The sequence below is a fragment of the Rhynchophorus ferrugineus genome, unplaced genomic scaffold (genome assembly GCF_030347505.1).
Source record: "Rhynchophorus ferrugineus isolate W39M unplaced genomic scaffold, kcgeb_rfMv2 rfM2, whole genome shotgun sequence".
Taxonomy (NCBI): domain Eukaryota; kingdom Metazoa; phylum Arthropoda; class Insecta; order Coleoptera; family Curculionidae; genus Rhynchophorus; species Rhynchophorus ferrugineus.
In genome coordinates, this window is record NW_027472581.1 from 92329881 (window position 1) to 92352502 (window position 22622).

The window sequence follows — 22622 nt, forward strand, 5'->3', positions numbered from 1 at the left end:
ATATATTACATATAAATCCATGTAAGCATAAATTAGGTATATTTTGTTAAGGTCGCGGCTAGGACGACAATGTCAGAACGTTAGAAATCATTCGAATGAAACTAGTTCAACCAAAAATAGTAACTAAAAGTACACGACTGAAACAGTCGATAGCAAATAGTAGCAAAATCAGTCGAACCAAAAATAGCAACTGAAACAGTCGATAGTAAAAAAGTAGTCGATAGTCGATTTCAGTCGATAGTTCCCAACACTAATTAATAGCCTCAAAATGAAAATGGTGATCCCCCTATAAACAATATATGTAACTGAAAATTCGCGATATATAAATTAAAAAATATATTTATTGCTTAAAATTGTAATATCATTATGGACTTGATATCTTAAAACATATTTGACATAATAATATAAATGTTAACATCCTTAGTCTTTTTAAATATCAGGAGAATGAAAAAACCATGTAAATTTAAAGAAAGTGGATGTTTCACAACGAATCCGAAGGTAATATTAACCTGCTTATCGATATAATACAAAAATAAGGTGGTTAATAATTTACTTGCAGGCCATGACCAGTATATGAACACCAGCTATATGGCAAACCAGACTTCTTAAGAATATAACACTGTTATAAAAACACTTCTTTGTATAAGATCGCGTTACATGCTTAAGAAATATGTTCTAGCGTTGCTATCATATATATAGAATTAATAATTATACGGTTGTATTGCAAAAGGGAAAATAATTCTATTATTGTTTTTTTTAATTGTTGCAAATATATGATTTATAAGGTAAGTAAGTACTATAACGAAATAAATAAAATGAAATAAAAACAATGGTTTTGTATAAATATCGGCAAGTAAAAATTTAAGCTCAAAGTGATATGTTTAGTGTTAAGAAATATAATAATATACTTTTATAAATTGACTTAGAAGATTGCATAGAATATAGCGACTGACACCTGATTATCAATATTAGTTTCTGTGATCTATGGGGTACTTGAAATCAGTTCAAAAAGACATTTGTTAAGAATAATTAGTATAAAATATTTTAATCAGAATATGTTCTCTCGTTTTCTACTACCTTTCTAAGTCATGCAAATGGATGACTTGCATTGAATTGACGCCGGTAGACATGTGCACTAAACAGTAAGTTCATTCGGTTTTAACTGCTCAGTAATATATCGAATCTTGCTGACCCCACTTTGATGTCAATAAAGATGGTCCCACTGAGCTAACCCATTAACTACTTTTGGGCTTTTTCCATATCATGCAAAACATCACAGATGATTCATCAACATCTATGTCTATGTCCCTATGTTTCCTATCTATGTCCCTCTGTTTTTTCTAACCAGATTATATTAGATGCCTATAGATTAGCTTGATAGCTTAGTGGTAAAGCCTACAGGACGGTCCTCCCACTGTTGCGAGAGTCGCGGATTCTAATCCTGCTAAGGCATGGGCATAACTGGCTGGGTAAGACCGACTATCTTCTGGGATGATTTCTAAAGTTGGTCACTCGCCAGTCGGTAGGCTTAATGCCGGGAACCGTGGTTCGGATTCCACGTTAAGCTATAGGTCCAGTCACAAAAAAGTCCAAGAGGTTGACGTGACTGATTTTTTCATTAGATGTTTGTGCAAGAGTCTAGTACTTGAAACGCCTGGCACTCGACGTTGGCAGTTCTTATAAATTAAAACACTATTTGAGGAATATAACATAAATCGTATCAGTTATCTTGAATTCATAAATTAACAGAAAATTAATCTGGAATATTTTTTGATAGAATTTTTCCATCCTTTTGAATCTTTCGACTGAGATTTAAATATCTCGAAACATATCTAAAACTGGTCGATAAGTTTTAGCAACATATTTATTCAAATCAAACAAGCAATGAATCTCCAAAATGTTATTTTACTACACTGAATAATTCCATGAGACTAAATGCCAAAGTTAGTTTAGTTTATTTAACGATTTATATTTCCGGTAGATATCGATGATCAAAAGACTTGCATATATAACATAATAAGAGTCACGAATCGCTAATCTATGCATAAACTGGACAGACAAAGATTTTCATCACCAAAAGAAGAAAAATAACTCAAAAGGAATAAGACAAATGGCATACATACTAAAAGGAAATATTTTTTTAAAAAATTAACAAAAATAAATATTTATAAACAATGATACGGTAAATTTTGAAACATATCTATCCAAAGGTTATGTCCACTACCGTGTGAATCAACACATTCTAAAAATATATGTGTTCAAATATAGTCAACAATACTTATATGATAGATATTCAAAGTTGTTCGATAACCTAATTGTTTTTTTTTTAAATTTTCGACAGCTAATGTTGTTTGTAAAAGTTTTTAACAATTTTGGAGTCCGTATTATGAGCGTGGACCTCTTAATTTATCTCGTCATTAACTAATCGCCGCTCAGCTGCATATTATTTTTAAAATACCCACTATCCTGTTTATAAACCTCCTTGTCTACTATATCCCCTTCTCTTACTCATTTAATTGAAAGGATGTGTCCACAACCGTACGTGTGTGCTTGTGTGTGTGTGTGTGTGTATGTGTCAAGTTCAATACCAACAATCCGAACATTTTTGTTTACCTGCTAACCGATTTCAAAATATAGCGATGTACTTGAAGGTAAGGATATTTCAAAGTTTTATATTAGTCATAGCTTGTCCCAGTCAGTAGCTTTAAAAATGTATATCTAGGACGAATAATGCCCGCAGTTTTCAGTAAACTTAATAATTATATCTAAAATGTGGAATTCTGTCACGTATTTAAAAAAATCGACTTGAGGTTAATTTAAAGTTTTCTGTATTTACTTAAAAGGAATGTGTATAGATGACGCCATAAGAAGTAAATTTCTACAAGATATATAACCTGTTACGCACAGGAAATGAGGTTATTAAAGGTTTATAAGATAATTCCGAATAATTTAATTATTTACTTAATTCTTAATTGGTTATGAGGTAGGATATTTTTAAGTTTTGATACAGTCAAGCTATTAATATACATTTTAGTTAGATATATGAAAATCTGGATATAGTTTGACAATGAAAACATTTTAATAAAATCACTTTGTTTTGGCAGCATTTCAAGGGATTCCTTAAACTGTAGAATCCGATTTTCTCTCCAGTGTTAATGAAATATTTTTGGGATAAAAATTTATTTTTGTATTTCAAAAATAGTATTTTATGACATGTGCCTGATGTTCAAGATAATTTTACACCTATATCCTGCCTAGATGTCTTATAATACTGAATGCTTATTATTGCTACTTAATTCATATATCACCAGCATATAAATGTCCTAATATTTGTAAGTCTGTTGCGAAATCTAATACGGTTGGAAATTTTAAATATAAGTGATGCCTTTATATTATTAGTATCTTCTATATAAATGTGTGTATCAACTGTATCAATATACGATTTAGAATTTTCATATTTATAATTCTGTCCCTCTTTTTTATTCTACTAAACAGATGATGTTAGCCCTTTACATGTATTTTGATGAGCGACATCCATTGGTAAAACGCGATATAATAATGTCAACAACTAGTTAACAACCTAACCTAACTATTAAATTCGGTGGTTTTGACAATTGTCAAATTAATAAGTTAAATAACGAGAAAGACAGTAGAATAGTATGGCCAATAGGGTTTATAATTCCTCTAATCCTTCATTTGTTGATATTTCTTTATGTTTATAAATATCATAAAATGCCTTTTTAAGGCTTTAGAACAAGAAGGAAACTTTATTTATAGTTTAATCAACGTTATTTTGTACATACGTCATCTAAATGTGTGACGTCAAAATGTCGCAATGTTGCCGCATCTACTCTGAGTTTTAATTAAGTTCAGCTTTGATATATAACAAAATTCTAATCTAAATAAAATAATTGAACAAAAATGTTATCAAATATAATTTAATTTAACATGTATTTTAATGTAATATAATGTATTATACATCTAAAGAGTGAACAGTACAGTAAATTATACAGTCATAATAGTTTATAGGTTAGAGTTATAACCTCTTATCAGTATTGCTTTCAAGAATTTTGCATACGTCTGACAACTGGACGACTCTGACAGGCCATTCATTTTCGTGTTCGAAGTAATCAGACTGCATAGTGTCTCCTTTTAATTAGAATAAAATGAGAAGGAAAATATTGTCAGATTCTGAAACAAATTTACAAATTGTGACAGGCAATACATTAATAATCTTGATGACGTATGCACAAAAAAACTTTGAATAGACTATACATCGCTGGTCTTTTATACCATTATTGAACAGCCTCGAGACAAACTGTAACACCCTCTACTTGTCCTTTTTCTCTTCTCTATACTAGGAATTGGCTATTGTATTGAAATTAATAATATATTTAACAGTTTATACTAAAAATGGACTGGTACTTCACCAGTTGGCTGAAAAGATAAATTTATTGAACATTATATTTTAGTCGGTACCCTTTTTAGGTATAACTAAAACTAATTGGACCTTCTATTCATATCTCGTTGATGATATTTTATCCGGTTTTATAGTTTAAGTATTTGGAATCAGTATATATTTGGAATAAGATAGGGAGAAGAATGTTATGAACTAATAAGACCAATCCCCTAAGAAGGTGCATGTGGAAGAAGGGAAATATTTTGAACGCTGTTCTTGTCAATATTGCTTTATGGCTCAGAGTCAGAGAAAGCCCGGAACCTTTTTCTAAGTGATATATATATCATAAGTATTATATATCAATATGTGATATTAATTAGAAATTGTATTTCTATCTCGCCCATCAAATATGTTGTTCTTTGAAGAAGTTTGATGACTTCTAGGGAAATGTTTTGTTTCGTTGGATCTCGTTGATCATTTGAGGGATCTTTTTAGTAATATATCTCAGGTTGTCTATTAATTAATTAATTTGTGAAACCATCATCACATCTGAATTAATTTATTTTTTGTAGAGAATCACTTCCTAACCTCGTTACCCCCGAGGTGTCCTATTCTGATCTATTACCCTTGAATTGTCTTCATCACTTTTATAAATTTTATCATAATATTCATTATATAATTAAATTATTCTCTGCTCTGCTTGTATTTATATTTTTAATGGGTATCCATTATTCGTATATTTCGATCTTTATCTTTAGATGTTACTTTTTCTTTTTTTTATGTTATATACCGTTATAATAATTAGTTTTTATTTATTTTAAGTTTATACTTTTTTACTCAATGAATCCTTTTTTAACACACTTTTCAGCCCTTTTCAGAACGTTGTATATTTTTAATATAGATAAATGCTTTTTTGATACTTCATCTATGTAAATTATATAAATTAACTTGTTGGTTTTGGTAAGTATTTCTAATTATCGCGGTTATTTTGTTGTTCACTTTTCTTTCCACTACAGTTGCTAGGCTTTTTTAATTTCGATCATTGTCAATTAATATTTTAGGCTGCTAAAACTTGAATACTTGCTTAAATAACTCAAAAGACTTCACTGGTGAGCTTAATTTTTTCTTCTATGGGCGACATTGTGATTTATATAATGCATACATACCAACTCGAACGATGAATTATTTTTGACATACTTAATATCACTTAACAATTTTTTAAAACATTTAAAGAATAATCTTATAATTATCTGTTAAATTGCAATTATAAACCAATAAAAATCTAATAATATTGGCGCTAAATATAATTTTTATTTAAATGTATAAAATCGTATTAAATAAAACTAATAACCTATATATATATATATATATAGGTAAATGTTTAAAAGTTTAACATTGTTACTGTTATCAATTGATATATATATATATATATATATATATATATATATATATATATTCAACATTGTTACTGTTATCAACTGATATATATAACTAGCATATTACTTTGACGTATATTTTACAAATGTACAATGGCGATAAGGATTTATATTACAGCAGTTAGTATTTAAATGGTACACTTGTTAACGGATACAATTAAAACGCTTTCTACAATATCTAGAATATTATCTGATAATTAGTCTTAATTGATCCTAATTTAAGAAGTATTTTCAGATATTATTAGGACAATTTCTAAATGAATGTATGTATGCAATATTGTACGTATAGTATTGTAGCATATAGGCAGTATTGTTTTTGATGCATGATTTTAAAATTTTTGAATCAGATAAAGTATCTGGATTTTTTAATATTGTCTATAGACTAAAAATTGCTAAAATTTCACAGGACTGATTATAGTAATTAATTTTACGATTATTCTATGTTTTCTTGTTTTCTTCAAGAAGAATCATCATCAATAAACCAGTTTGCATTTTTCATGCAACTTGTTTAACTCGTCTTTCTTGTAACAGAGACATTTCCATATAACATAGGCGTCTCCCTTTTTATATATAAATAAGTACCAAAACTATATTATTATACATTTAGAATGTGTTACTTGCTTGCATGTGTTCTGATCATGTTTTCATTCTAACCGGGCATTTATTTTCCATCATAATATTGTGTTAATTAAATGGTGATGCCAATTTATAAAATAATGATGTCGACAAGGTTCGATGTTGTATTTGCAGTAATGTTTTTTCAATTATAGTGGCTTCAACACGTTTCTGTTATTTACCAATTTTAAACGTATATTTATTTAATTAGAACAAATTGTATAATTAAACAATAATCAATCAATATATAAGCGTAAAGGTTATAAAGATAAAATAGTCTGGTTTCTGTAAAATATAATTAAATGCGAGATAACTTGGATTAAACAGAATATTGTAAATGGCATTCATGTAGATAATTGAGAAGTTTATTGATGTTGTTTGTAATAAAGAGAAGTTCGAGATTTCTAAGTATGCTATATCTATCTCGAATAGAATTTGAAGCTTCGCACAATAATCACTCAAAGGAGAAACATCTTCATAAGATACGAATGTGAGAACCGACAAATATCAAATCACTAACCTATTTAACAGGACCTGTTTATAACTTTTAGTAGACAATGAAGCAAAAAATCTTGCTTAATGAACCATATTTTTGACAGCTCTCCAGCAAGTCCAAATCCAGTTGAACAAAATTATTTATTTTGGTTGTAATAATGGGATATAAGTCTATATAATATGGGAGACTAGGAATATATCTGCCTTCCTTCTTACCTTCTATGCCCAGATGAGTGGAGACCAGACAATTGATACTCTTCCCTTCCACCCAATGGAAATGTAAGAGATATTATGGATGCAAAAGATAATAGGGTGTCTGGAAGATGCATCTTCAATTGCCAGAATAGAGCTCAGACTGGACTAGCTTTATATGCTCCAAGAACCAGTCTCGAGACATGATTTTGAACTGTCTCAAGTGACGCAGTATCTTGAGTACCTTTTTGCAATTACCAATGAATTTAAGTATATTTAAGTCCCTTTATTTCAAATTGTAAACAGCTTTACACTCTGTTTAGCAGGAATACATTCAGAGTCAAGGAATAGAGTCTAGTATAGTGACGTGTTCTGCAAAAATGAACTATCGATGGCTTTGTAGGGGATATTGTTCAAGTTAATTTATTTAACGTAAAGTGTTTGATGTGTTTCTACATCACATTTTTTTATCGAAAATTCATTTTCATTCATTTCTTTTTTATGTGGAGAAACTTTAAAACCATCTAATTTGATAATACTTATGGTTGATCAAAGTACATGCTAGTACCTATTAGTGTTCTTAAATAGATTGTTTTATAAATAATATTTCATCAATGACCGTTATTTAACAACTATTTTAAATATCAAACAAAAATTAAAATATTTGACTAAAAAATACTTGGAAATTTTAAAATGATTGGCAAATATTTAAATTACTTTCAGAGAGACAAAACTATAATCTATTTTTAAACGTTAAATAGAGAACTGGCGAATAAATAATGCTAATTATGTTGCGGTATGAAAGACTAATATACAGTGCTATGAAAATAAAGTCACAATGAAATATTTTCATTCTAATGAACATTCATTGAAATGAATAATAGAATTCTTCTGAACCAGCTGTGTTACATTGTTACATTATTTTCCTAAAATATAACATAGTTTTGACAATATAATTAAAATCAAAATATATACGATACTTTATTTTAAAAGATATGTTGTTTATTATGAATAATGATTCATATTTATTTATTTTTGTATATTATCTTACGTTTTTTTCGACAGAAATTAAATTCGCCAGGAAGATACCTAGTTGATTATTATCTATCTCAGTGATAAGATGTAAGAGCAATCCACATAGGTTATTAACAATTAATTATTTAAAAGAATGTATGGGTGTGACCGTTTGAACTAAACTCTAGTTGCTTAAAAGTATACTGAAATACTAAACTCAAAAAAATCATAAATTTATTTATATCATTTTAACATTTTTAAGTACTAAATAAAAATATAATAAATCAATATCGATATACAGATATAATGGGTTGGAGAAGAAGTAATTTTTTCAAATTTTTAATTTTTTATTTTCAGTTTAATTTTTTTCTGTCAAAGTTAATTTTTTCATTTGAATTGCTAACACTAATTAATGATATGTGTACCGTTTTAAGCAATGACCATTTTCCATATTTTTGCTTCACTGCAGAGACAGGAACAAATGGTAGGGTTATCAAAACGTCCCAGCCAATCTCTTTCCATTTTTGTTGAGTCACTTAAATTAAGTTATTTAAAGAAATATATTTTGCTATCCAAACCAATATTTGGTGACATAAAGCTACTTAACCAAGGTAGTTTGGATTTTTGTTTTGGATCTGTTAGACATCATGAAGTCAAAGATATACGTGCCTCAAAAAGTATGTAAAAAAAGAAGTGAAGTGAATTTTTTGTTTGTAATAAATTTATAATTAGCATTTACTCTGTAGAGGCAAGCCAAACCCAACAATGCCACACTAAGTAACTTCGCTAAGATTGTTTTATTATACTGTATGTAGGCCTTAAAGCCGTCTGCCTTATATTATTCCTAGTAAATAACGTCATAGTAATGCTACTAATATTTTTTAATTATAAATTTTAAACCTTTTCGTTGTATAATACGTAATGGATGTCAGGATAAATAGTCACAATTCCTATGTTAAGAATATGAATGATAAGTATATGACATATTTTTGGACTAAAAAAGTTATTAGAATTATAACAGTGAAGGATGATGAATTTGTTTTCAATCTAATAAAACAAAACGATAGAACTCTAAAAGATAAAAGATATAAAATAAATCGAATAAATTAAAGGCGCTAAATGTAAAATGCCTATATTAAATACCTTATACATTTTTTCGGTATATATAATATAAATTTTTATACGTTTATATACATTATTCATATATATACTTTTAAGTTTTTATTGCCTTTTATTTAATTTTATTTGTTAAAATTTATTAAAATGTGACATCAGTTATCTGGACAAGTTCACAAGAAAATATTTCCTTTATGGGTATCTATAATACATATCTAAACAGACCGACGAAATCACTATAGTGGCAATCACAGCAGCATCTGACCATTCGACGTCGCTAAACTTTTCTTCAGAGACTCCTATTGAGTTTACTCCTTATTACTCTATAAAATACATGATATTGTAGCGATCTTGAGCATGTCGAATTTTACATCGTAGAATAACGGTCTACAAAATACCCAGAAATATAATCCCAGATGTTGAACACGGGCGGGGTGCCAACTGGAACCCGACAACGAATAGCTGGCGGCAACCCCGAGACGTTTATCTGGGATATTATTGAAGGGTATTTCGGTCATTCAGTGCTCAACCCTCGTTTGGTTAAGACGTGCCACCATCGACTGCCCAAGCCTCGTCTTCAGGTAACTCCGCTGCCATCCGTTTTATTATTTGTATTTTCACATTTTTGTATATTGCCAATAAATAACGGTCACATAATGTAAACACCACTGTTTCATTTCGTTTTACCTCCATTCACCAAGCCACATCATTTTACCCTAAAATATTAAAGCCATTAGTAGAAAAATACATTATATTAGGCAATATGCAAAGCAAATCAGATACAGAATCAAAAAGCTCTAGTGTGTGGTCGAAAGATACTCCCAAATAAACTCAAAGAACTATGGAGCTATAGGAGGCAAATGCGGTTACACTAAAACATCAAACCGACTGGTAAACCATCCCTGACAAAACAAAGTCATTCAATTAGTAACCAATGCTTACCAAATAAGTTTACGAAGTTATCGAAGATTTCGTCTTAAAGAATCAAACAAGGTAACTAAATGACAGCAATGTGGTTGAAACAATACAGCTAATAGTCAACGCACAGGAATTCAGCAGATTCAAGCGAGCCAAGCCACACGAACTTGTGTAGAGTGTAGTGTTCTTAACTTTTAACATTAATTTACTATAATTTTAATTTTGCAAATACATACTGATGTATTCCTTACGCACTCATCTTGCTTGTGAACTGATCTAAATGCAAATGGAAAGTGGTAATAACCGGCTTGGTTGGCGCAGTCGTAAAGGAAACAGGACGGTCCACCTACTGTTGCGATAGTCGCAGGTCTGAACCCTGCTGAGGTATGCTCATAAATGTATGTTTGTAATTGTTTAATGTTTGTGTTTGTCCTAGGCAAGAGTGTAAAATCCGAAAAGGAAAATGATCCCAGTCACGCCAGTAACCAGGCTGGGTAGGACCGGATGCCTTCTAAGTCGGTCACTCGCCAGTCGGTAGGCTTAATGACGACGGCTGTAGTTCGGAGCCTACGTTAAACAGTAGGTCCAGTCCAGATAAACCCTCGTTGGTAAAAGGAGACTTTAAAATATAGAAAAAAAAGTAGTAATAGATTAATTTCTCAATTAAGATTGTACAAAAAAAAAGAACTTATATTTTTCCCAACTTTATATATATTAATACTTATATTAAATAATATTTGTTTAAATATATTACTCCAGTTTTTATATTTTACACGCCACATATTACAAGATTGGATCTACAGGTTAGCGCACAAAATATAACGATACCGCTATATAATTTCTACGCAAAGTTCAATACATCTCTATTCAATAACTTTGATGTCCTGCCAGTGGGACTTCGTAACGCATTTTTTTTTATCTTACAATTTGTGTAGCTCTCACGTGTTACGAGTTCGAATTTTTATCACAGACATATTACTACCGAATGTTTATATATTTTAAAATATACGTCTCTCAATAGCAGTGTATTTATGGTGAAGGAAAGTTGATAACTGCGACCTAAAATTATCAGTTATGACTTACAGAAGTGAAATCTGATAATAAATTAATAGTGGCAAGACCCGATAGACAATTTCATTTTGTCGCTGTAAAGATAAAGCGTCATATGATAAATTTTATCTATAACATTCGGATAACAATGCATATAATGTATTATTTTAGACGAATATCGTGCTTGTTTGATGTTATGTCGGTGATGTGAACAAGTGTTTGATTTGGCTGCGGGTGGATAATTTATGTTATATTTTTTATCATCAGATGGGTAAGTTATCGATAGATATTTGGAATTATAATGAATCATTGCTATTGTATTTTGTTTATTTTGTATTGTATTGCATGTATAAGAATAACAAAAATAATGAAAATCAAGCCTTGTAAATTAATTTTGGTAGATTGTTTCGGTAAATTTTTGTAGAATAATTTTTCAAATCATAAGTTAGTGATTTTTCTCAACTGATATCCGCAGGAGTGGTGTAGTGTGCGAAGAGAAGTGCTACTAATAAAAAAAAATAAATCCTCTAATTGGTGAGGTAAAAGTTCTGATGTTTTTGTTTTTATAACTTCCATATGATTTAACGTTTCGTAAATACAAATGATATATTTAATACTGTAATACTGTTGATAGTGAACACAAAGAAAGTTAATAAATAGGAACAAAAGGGCTCTAGCGGCAGTTCTATTAAAGGGCAGCCAAAAAGGGTTTTAAATGTAAACAAGCGAACATACAATATTATATGGTTGGCGTTAATTCATGGCTTTGTACAAAATATAGGATAGCGTTATACCCTCCAACAAAATATTCCGGGAAAAAAGTGATTAAACATACCTTTCGTTACATTTCAAATGATGAGTAACAATAACTTGTCCAATATAATCTATGTTAAACTGTACAGGCGGCAAGTTAAACTTTACAGAAACTCAACGTATTCTGATACTGATAGTTAATGTATTTTAATAGAAATCCTAGTGAAGAAAGAGGAAAGAGATTGTGCATTTTAGAAATAGTACTTTTAATTTGTAAGATAACGAACGATTCAAATAGCAAAAAGACAGTGACGTAGATACATACTAATCCATCATTTTCTACTTTCTTCCTCTTTCTTTCTGGCGCTCCAACACCTTCGGTGCGGATGTCTCTCCTGGACTAACCCTGGAAATGGCAGAGCAGAGTCATTATAAGTGTGTATTTGTGTGTGTTCCAACATTCAATTTTGTGTGTTCCAATATTGGAATCTATATACACTGAATAACTCAATAACACTATATGGAAAACTGTTATTTTATATCGAGAAATGTCAATACTATCAAATTTAACTATTAGGTTAGGTTATTTAACAGTTTCTTACATTGATTCTCATTTTCGCCAATAGATATCGCTCATCAGAATAAATGTAAGTTATTATAAAGACACAGAAGAGTTCAATGTAAACAAAACAAATCTAACCTACAAACTATTATATCTGTGTTCTTAGTTGTAATTTTAAGCCATTCGATAATATATGTATTAGATGTACTATAATGTTAAAATAAATTATATTAGATTAGAATTTTCTTGTATATCAAAGCCAAACTGAACTAAAACTCAGAGTTGATGCGGCAACATTGTAATGTTTCGACGTCGCAAATATCCATGACGCATTACTAAAAAAACTTTGAATAGACTATAGCAAAACATATATAGTAAAATACAATATGGACAATTGTGAAAAGCATTTTTGGTAAAAATCGATGTTGAACCCTGATGAACCTGTGTTATTAATGAATTAGCATATAGATAATTAACATATTACATGCATAATTAGGTGACCTATGTAGAGTATAAACATCAGTATCAATTTTGTAATATTGTGTAACTATATGACACTTTTAATTAATTGATGATTGATTATTAGTCGAAACATGAAGCTTTTAGAAGAGTTTAGTGACCTATGAAATATATGAAACTAAAATTATAAAAAGCGTCCAAACTGCTATTTCAAAATTGATCTATTCTAACAAATATTTATAAAAAAAAAAACAATCGGTAGCATCGTTATAATACATATTTGAACGCTTTAAAAAACTTCTAAATATCACGTTATTTCACAGCAAATAGCATGGCAGATTTTTGGACAGATTTTAAAAAATTAATCAATTTTAGAATTTTATGCGATCTCGAACTGCTAATTAGTTAATTTTTGTTCAAATGCTCTCTCTAGATCATAGTGGGTTTTGAATTTTCGAAGAAAGAGCTAATTCAAGAGGTAGTAAGTTTTCAGTTTTAGGGTATCTTATATGGCTCGGTGAATGGAGGTAAAACGAAATCAAACAGTGGTGTTTACATTATGTGACCGTTATTTATTGGCAAGATAAAAAAATATAGAAAACATAAAATAGATAAAACGGATGGCAGCGGTGTTACCTGGTGACGAGTCTTGGGCAGTCGATGGTGGCACGTCTAAACCAAACGATGGTCGGTTACTGAATGATCGGAAATATACTTCAATAACATCCCAGATAAACGTCTCGGGGTTGCCAGCTATTCGTTATCGGGTTCTAGTTGGCGCTGCTGGCACCCCGCTCGTGTTCAACATCTGGGATTATTTTTCTGGGTATTTTGTAGACCGTTATTCCACTACGTAAAATTCTTTAGGAGTATCCTAGTGTAGCAATAAAGAGATAAAGGTTGAATAAATTCAAAATGCTTTAAATTCAGTTCCAAATTATTTCCAAATAATTTAGTTAATAGTCTTCAAATTTATCATATTAGATATGCTTAATAAAATACGAGTACATCTTTTCATGTATAGTTGGATTAATTCTCAAGCAAAACGGCTGCAAGGTAACTACATCAGTATGTGATTTAGTATGTTTTTTTCATATTTTCTGACGAAATATTGAATAACTTCATAGATCCATTTGATTTCCAGGTTATCGTGCTTCCTCGTTTAGGTAGCAATAAACATTGCCAATTAATCGAAGAACATTATTTTGGAAGCATTACTAGTTGGTTTTATAAGTGTGATCCCATATTTGCTTTCTATAAGTTCAAAAGGCTTTATAATTAACTGAGAAATCATTTTCTTTGATCTTAGGTCACACTTGCTGTTAATCTGCGTTTCTGTATTTCTGCCCTAAGTGTTTGGAGCTTCATCATCGCATAAATTTTATTATTTGTGAGTGTGGGTAAAGAAACCACCACTATAGCTATTATTTTTATCAAAACTCTCTACTGGAGACTTGTGATGTATGACTTATTCTCAAAGGTCTCTTATTTAACTCCAAAAAATGTTGCTGAAATAATTCCTTAAATAAAAAAGTTATACATCTTAAAAGTTTAGAGTTCTGACTCCATAAATATTGGTTATTAATTAAGACATGGATGGTAACTTATGGTATATAATAGAGTTCCTCCGAATTTTTCCTCATAAATCCTTCATTCGCCTGAAACGTCGTAATGTTGCCGCATCAACATTGAGTTTTAGTTCAGTTTGTCTTTGACATACAACAAAATTTTAATCTAAATAAAATAATTGAACTGAACTGAATAATTTATTTTAACATTATAGTACATCTAAAAACTACAGTTAATTATACAGCCGCAATATTTTATAGGTTAGAGTTATAACCTCTTATCCACTATTGCTTTCAAGAATTTTGCATACGTCTGACAACCGGACGACTATGACAGGCTCATTAGTTTAAGTGTTCGAACTAATTAGACAGCATTGTGTCTCTTTTTAACTAGAATAAAATGAGAAGGAAAATATTGTCTGATACTAAAACGAATTTACAAATTGCGGCAGGTAATACATTAAACATCTTGATGACGTATGTACAAAAAAACCTTTGAATATACTATCACTACATAGTATAAAACAAAGTCGCCTTTTCTGTCCCTATATCCCTATGTGCGCTTAAATCTTTAAAACTACGCAACGGATTTTGATGCGGTTTTTTTCAATAGATAGAGTGATTCAAGAGGAATGTTTATATGTATAATACATGCATAATATACTAAGGCAACATTGCTAATTTTAGAGGTTTCTAACGTGATGTCGTAAATTAACCTATTTTTTTAGGCTTATTTAGCAATTAGCAAAAACGCTGCCTAACCCTACGAGTTAGATCAAATTAATGTACTACAGTATTGTACACCATAAAAAGGTCTACAAAAAAGTCCGCGATGGTATATGTTTATCTTTTAGGGATAACCCACATTAACCATTTTTATTGTTTACTTTTTACGTGAGAAAATGGCTTATTTACGAAGCTATTTTAAGCAATACGGCATTAATCCTTATCGAATTAAGTACCTTAAATACAGTGTGCAATTAATATAGATCAATATGGTTCCTTACAGCATGTAAATTAAACAAATATTTTCGGAGATATTACAAATTTAAAATTTGCGTTTAAAAATGTGTAATGTAATAAAAATTGTATGAATTTAGATATTCCAAAGATAGCAGGAAATCTTCATAGTAAGTATAGGGGAAGAGGAATTGTTTTACTCCAAATTTAATGCGTGCAGGCCAAGGGCAGTAATGAATGAACCAAAAATACTGGATCGATTTTAATCATGTTTTCATTGAGTGACATAGGCATATATATTTTATGCCCGTGCAAAGTCGGAGCGGGCCGCTATGTTTTTATATACAACGTTCATATTTTTTCTGTAGTGTATTTAATTTAGTATCAGCATTGCACCCGTGCGAAGCCGGGGCGGGTTGCTAGTATATATATATATATACTCGTAATACTTTTGTCAACTTTTTGTGTATATAATTGAACTACTCCTAAAAAGTTGGACCGACGTTTATGAAATGTTCTGTGTATGTTCTTGTGAATTCGAGAATGATTTAGATTCACTACCGAACCCGGTAGGTGGCGCTGGGGTTCCATGATTTTTATCTTTAAATCAATGTTGGGGCAACATAAGGTCTGTTGGGTCCGCTAATATTGATACATACATGTTATATACATATTATAGATAATTGATTCTTTCATTATAAATTAAATCGGACGCTCTATTCTATTGAAGGAATTGGAACGACTAGTATTGAAATATTTTTATTTATTTTGGTACCCTTAAGGGTCGATAGTTTGATAGTAAACAGGTAGAAATAGACATTATCTCAAATGCACCTGGTTTAGTGTATATAATGTACCCGTAGCTACAGCCTTTTTCTATTTCACTTTTCACTCTGTCGCATTATTTTTTAGTATTATTTAGTGTTTATCAAGTTAGTGAAGGTATTATTTTATTTCAGGATTTCTATAAAACACGATGAAGATTAACAAGGACTTGCTGCCTATTAAGGCGCATTACTTCTTTTTTATGTCAGGTAAGTTTTTCTTATAGACTTGTTCTTATTTAGAATATCTAATTAATCAGGATTTGTTAAAAACTTTTCATTGAAACGACCGTTTTTTAAAATCAAATAAGTTTTATTTTATATTTCTTTATAGTTCTGTGTAACAGGTGTTTTTGTGTATATGGCATTATATACTATATTTTACGTATTTAGAATGGTCTGATTTAAATTTATTTGATTTTATCCACATATTCGACATTTGTTTTACCTGTTCGAATAGATCTTCATCATCGAAATTGCCAGAACAGTAAATATAAACAGTATTCAGGCCTTCAGTCACCTGGATCGCCTTTACCGAAGAAACATTGTTAAATATAGAATACTTTCTCTTTGAATTGAGTGAAAAAAACTGTGCCAAATATTTACAAATCTATCAAATACGTCTTTTTATTTCAAAATGTTATTTTTCTAATATCATACAGTGTAAACCGATATCTTCAATGTATTTTTCTCGCAATAACTCAATATTTTCTCACCGTATAAACCTTCCCTGGACTTTCACAAATATTTGAAAATCGAACTTAGTCAAATAGGTCCTGCCGTTCTTGTTTAGCGAGACTAAAAGACTCATATAGTCTATTCAAAGTTATATTATCAAATACAATTTATTTTAACATTATAATACATCTAAAAGCTACAGTTAATAGTCCAACAGCCACAATAGTTTATAGGTTAGATTTATAACCTCTTATCACTATTGCTTTCAAGAATTTTGCATACGTTTGACAACCGGACAACTTAGACAGGCTCATTCGTTTACGCGTTCGAAGTAATCAGACAGCATTATGTCTCTTTTTAACTGGAATAAAATGCGAAGGAAAATATTGTTTAATTCTGAAACTAATTTGCAAATTGCGGCAGGCAACACATTAAACATCTTGATGAGGTATGTACAAAAAAATCTTTGAATCGACTACATATGGCTATGTGTATTACCTTGTTGCATTGACATAACTTCTCTAAAAGTCATTGCTGTTTCAGCAAGTTCAAATTAACCACACTTTATTTTACATGCTAAACATTTCAAATTTCGTACTAAATAGGGAGGTATTGAAGACACGTAGAGGTTTTCTGACACAGTCGAAAAATAAAACTCATAATAAAACACTTGATCTATAATTTTTACCATAACCACAGTACTCATTAGTCTTGGCCGACCGACCAATAATTAAATAATGTTCAAAAATGGTTTAATAATTCTTTTCTTATCATTTTTTAATATAAAGAAGCATAAAATTCAAAATCAAACTAAAAGTTTATAAACACTTTAATTTAGAACAAGAGAAATTCTAATAGAAGCTTACTAAAATGAAATGTAATAATTTTTTGCTAAATAATGAAAGTAATCGACCTGGTGACGAAATATTTTGTTGTTTTTCGTGACAATTCAGATTTATTTAAATTTTTGTGTCTGCCTTTACAGTCCTTGGACTATAAATACTATAACAAAGCACTGTTTACATACTGCTTTATTTGAAATAATGTTTTAATCTCTTATTTGTATAAGGCTTAAAAAATGATATTATACGAAAAATGTATGTTCAATGCTTGGAATGAGTAGTTTTCTTGAATTGAATAATATACTGTTTACAGTTAGTTGATAATAAATTTACTCTGAGACCAAAATACATTAGGAACAACATTAATTTTAATATTAAATTTTTTTTCTAAATCAGACTATGTATTGAAATTATTTTTTTAAGCTACTTTAACTACATTACTATGTATTAGATCGCATCGGGTGTATTTGCAACCAACTTCATGTTGAAACCTAACTGACAGGCTTCACTTTGTGACTACGTGACATTTCGTGGAAGTGTCATAAAACATTTTTTCAGTATGTTCAAAATGTATGAATTTACACCGAGTAAATCGTATCTGCACAAAGTTTTTAAAATTTGAAAAAAATGGCAGCTGAAGGTCATCGAATGCCGTGTAACACTTATGGCAACCGTACTCCATCGATTTCAGTATGTGAATACATTAAATAGCAACTGTAAAGGATTTTTTCTCACTATTGTGAGCTAGCAAGTCACGTTGAATACATTTAGATCTTGGATCGCTCAAAACCTGTACAGATATACGTCTAATTAATATAAAATATTTTTTTATATATATTTTAAAGTCTCCTTTACCAACTATGGGTTTATCTGAATTGCGCCTAAAGTTTAACGTGGGCTCCGAACCGCAGTCCTCAGAATTAAGCCTACCAACTGGCGTGTGACCAACTTTAGAAATCGTCCCAGAAGACATCCAATCTTACCCAGCCTAGTTACTGGTGTGACTGAGATCATTTTCCTTGTGGGATTTTACACTCTTGCCTAGACCATTCACAAATTTTAAACAATCACAAACATAAATTTACAACCATGCCCCAGCAGGATTCGAACCCGCGACTATCGCAACAATATGAGAACCGTCCCATCGCCTTTACCACTGTGCCACCAAGTCGGTCGTAGTAATTTAAATATGTATTGTTATACATTAATATGTAAAATATTGTATTTTGTTTCAGCTATGGGTCCCATACTTCCACAACTATCAGTATACGGAAAGGAAATGGGTATATCAACAGTAGTAATGGGTACAGTTACAGGAGTACTACCCTTTGCATTTCTCATAGCCAAGCCACTCTTCGGTCTCCTAGTTGACGTCTATAGAAACTATAGAAAAACAATCTTCATGATATTGATATTCATAATGACGCTATCATATAGCTTAATAGCGTTCATACCTGCGCAGAAAATAGTCAGCAATACAGTCATCGAAGGGAAACTACAGGACTACTTTCTGGACACATGTAATTTCATAGTTAGTAGTGAATAACAGAAAATAAATCATTTGAATTATTTATCACTCTTTAAAATATTTAATATTTCCAAATATTCTTATACAAAATTTTACATATTTTGAATTAAAGTTTTTCCAATTATTTTTTAACATCAAACAGTCTTTTATACGATGCACAAGGCTCATTATATAACCTATTACATTTATCAACAGAATAGCTATATACTAGGTACTTGCGATATACTACATAACATATTAATCAAAAGCATTTTGTCATTTTCTACAACTTCTTCGCCAGAAGAACGGTATTGGTTTAGCAGAAATTCAATCATCTATCTATTTGCGCACTTCAATATCTCGAGACCATGTACGAGATAATAATTGTAACAATGCGTCATTCGATTTGGTCTATTGATGTAAGTATACATCTGCAATAACAGTGTTGATTGGTTTTGAAATGACACTTTCAGTCAATTCTCATGGTAGCCAGTTTCACTTTTAGATCTTTTCTATCGTGTTTACACTAAAAGCAGTTAAATTATTAAAAAGCTACACGAAAATTTGGAATTTTGGACTATACGTTCGTCGAATAAATCTCGCAAGACATTGTTTTCGTTTTCTTTGTCCTCTAAGCCGATCTTTATCATTGTCACATCAAAATCACCATCTTTAAATCGTTGAAACTAAAACCAACAATTGTGATATGACAAAACAGCAGCACCATGAGTTTTTTAAAAGTGTTTGGTGGACTTCTTTTATTTTCATATACTGAATAACTCCATAATAGTAAATGAAATCTGGTTCATTATGTAGAGAAATGTTAAAACCATATAAACAGATATTGCTAATCAAAATACATACAAACACCTAATAGAAAGAAAGTAAATAACTAAGAGTAAGTAAATGAAAAATAAAATTAACTACAATACAGCATCTTAAAGTAAAATAAGATAAATGATAAAAATAAAAGAGTAATAATTAATTTTTAATGAACATATAATTTTTAGTTTTTATTGTTTTTTAGTGATAATTATCATTTGATTGTTATTTTTTAGCTTCGAATTTTGTAAATTTAATTAATCTCATTCAAATAATGTTGGACGTGTTTAGATGAAAGAAACAAACATTGAGGATTTCCTTAAAACCTTCAATTCAAACCTTAACATCATCAAGTTTCATAAATCATTCTTGTCACAGGTTTTTTAAGCAATCCCTTATTAATCAAAATCATTGTGCCTGGATTGGTCTTTCGACTAAGTGTGGATTTTATTACACAACTTTGAATTTGCAGAATTGCATTGAATGTATTAATTTTTGAATATTAAGTATATCTCAAAGAACTTTTGATCGTCTTTCAATATGATATTTTCTAGTTTCCCTTTGTCTCATTTTCTATGCCTGACGTTTTAGGTGGTTTTTGACGAATTGGGTAACATGAGATGAGATGAGTCGTTATACCAAAGAGTTAAAATTACTTTCTAATTTCAATTCGTATTAGTTGTCATTGATTCATCGGTAAATGATAGATCTGCATCTTCTAACTTTATCCAATGTTTTTGTGTTTTTTTTAGCCTAAATTCCTTCACTCCATTCATGGTGATGTCCCATCCATCTGTTTTCCTTCTTGTCATCTTCCGCAATTGCCATGGACTTTCAGATTACTCTTTTTACTTCAGCACATTCTTTTCCTATATTACTACCCCTTTTTACTCACGAGGTTTTATCTGGACTGGACCTACTGTTTAACAGGAGCTCCAAAGCATGGTCCTCGGCATTGAGCCTACCGACTGACCAGTGACCAACTTAGAAACCATCCCAGAAGACATCCGGTCTTACCCGGCTTGGTTACTGGCGTGAATGGGATTGTTATTCGTTGTCGGATTGTTCACTGTTGCCTATAAAGACATTTACAATTACAATCACAAATATAAAGTACAGCCGTGCCATAGCAAGATTCGAACCGGCGACTATCGCAACAGTAGGAGTAGTAGTCCAGTCACCTTAACCACTACATCATAAAGCCGCTTACTATAGTTATTACTAGTCTAATGGGTGCTATTGAGATGTCGGTGCTTTGTTCTTTTTTTAATTTGTTCTGATGACTCTTCTAACCATATCCGAATTCTTCACATTAGAGCTTCAAGATTTTTCATTTTTATTTTCGTTATTTTTCACCCTCCTGGTCCTTTGAATCATTGTTATTGTCTTAGTGGATGTATCACACATTTTTTAAAGCTAATAATCATTTCAGAATAATTTATACTTGGCAGTGAGAAGAAATTTGACTATTTTCAAATTATTTGCTAATTGTTTTTACTGTGTAAAAACACTAAAACGTATTTTCACATATTCAGAACAAATGTTATAAAATTAAATGTTGTGTAGTGTTGCAAAATGTCATTGAAACAAGCAATGTCACTGAAATAAATACTTGAGATAAAACAGAATTATATTTGCAACGCTACTATATCTAGTTTAAGTTAATATGCAATCTAGTACATCAATTACATTTATGTTATCATTTATATTTTTTGACTTATTTTTCAAGTATTTTTTGTAAACAAAACAATAATTATCATTGATATGTTTTATCACTATATAAAACAAAATATTCTCACAGTGGTCAAGACATATACGAATATGTTTACTAAATACTGTGATATATAAGTTAGACCTCACATTCTTATTAAAATTGTATAAAATTTTATTTATTTTTTTAGGACTCCGACCATTTTAATTGTAATGTCACCAAGGCAGTAAGTTGTAATTCGGAATGTTTCGTCGAACCCGACACATTCTATATGACTACGTGTAGTAGTGAAGGTTACCTAAACTCCACGACCAAAACCATACTGAAGTTATGTTCTGAAGGAAATGAGACGTATCCACTGATGCTCGGAAATAGAAGCTGCGGTTTAAGATGCTTCGAGAACACGGAAACTCAGGATAGCAAACTATACAAGTCTGTCGCATTTTGGAGTTTCCTCATTTTGATGTCTATCGGCACCATTGGATTTAACGTGGTGAATTCGATAAGTGATGCCATATGCTTTGATGTAATAGGTAATTTTTTTTATTATTATTTAATTAATATATTATTAATAGTCGTTTCCCTCTAACCTACAATTTGTATTTATGATAACTTAAATATATGTATAACTAGCAGGGCCCATCGGCCCTATCTCAGTCTCTGGTGAAAAAATGTATTTACATGTCACTGCTGAATTGTTT

The 22622-nt window shown here is 30.4% G+C and overlaps 1 protein-coding gene across 2 annotated transcripts in view; it reads left to right on the plus strand.

Moving 5' to 3' along the window:
- Nucleotides 1-2510: 2510 nt before the first annotated feature.
- Nucleotides 2511-22622, plus strand: part of LOC143191674 (major facilitator superfamily domain-containing protein 6) — a 28525-nt gene continuing 8413 nt past the window's right edge. Inside the window, exons 1-4 of one of the 2 annotated variants that reach the window (XM_076397023.1) lie at nt 2511-2651; nt 16497-16571; nt 19117-19412; nt 22112-22454. In XM_076397023.1, the coding sequence (XP_076253138.1) occupies nt 16514-16571; nt 19117-19412; nt 22112-22454 (697 nt within the window). In that variant the 5' untranslated portion in view covers nt 2511-2651; nt 16497-16513. Of the gene's footprint in view, nt 2652-11201; nt 11507-16496; nt 16572-19116; nt 19413-22111; nt 22455-22622 lie in introns of those variants that run through there. The other variant, XM_076397022.1, reaches the window with a different exon arrangement.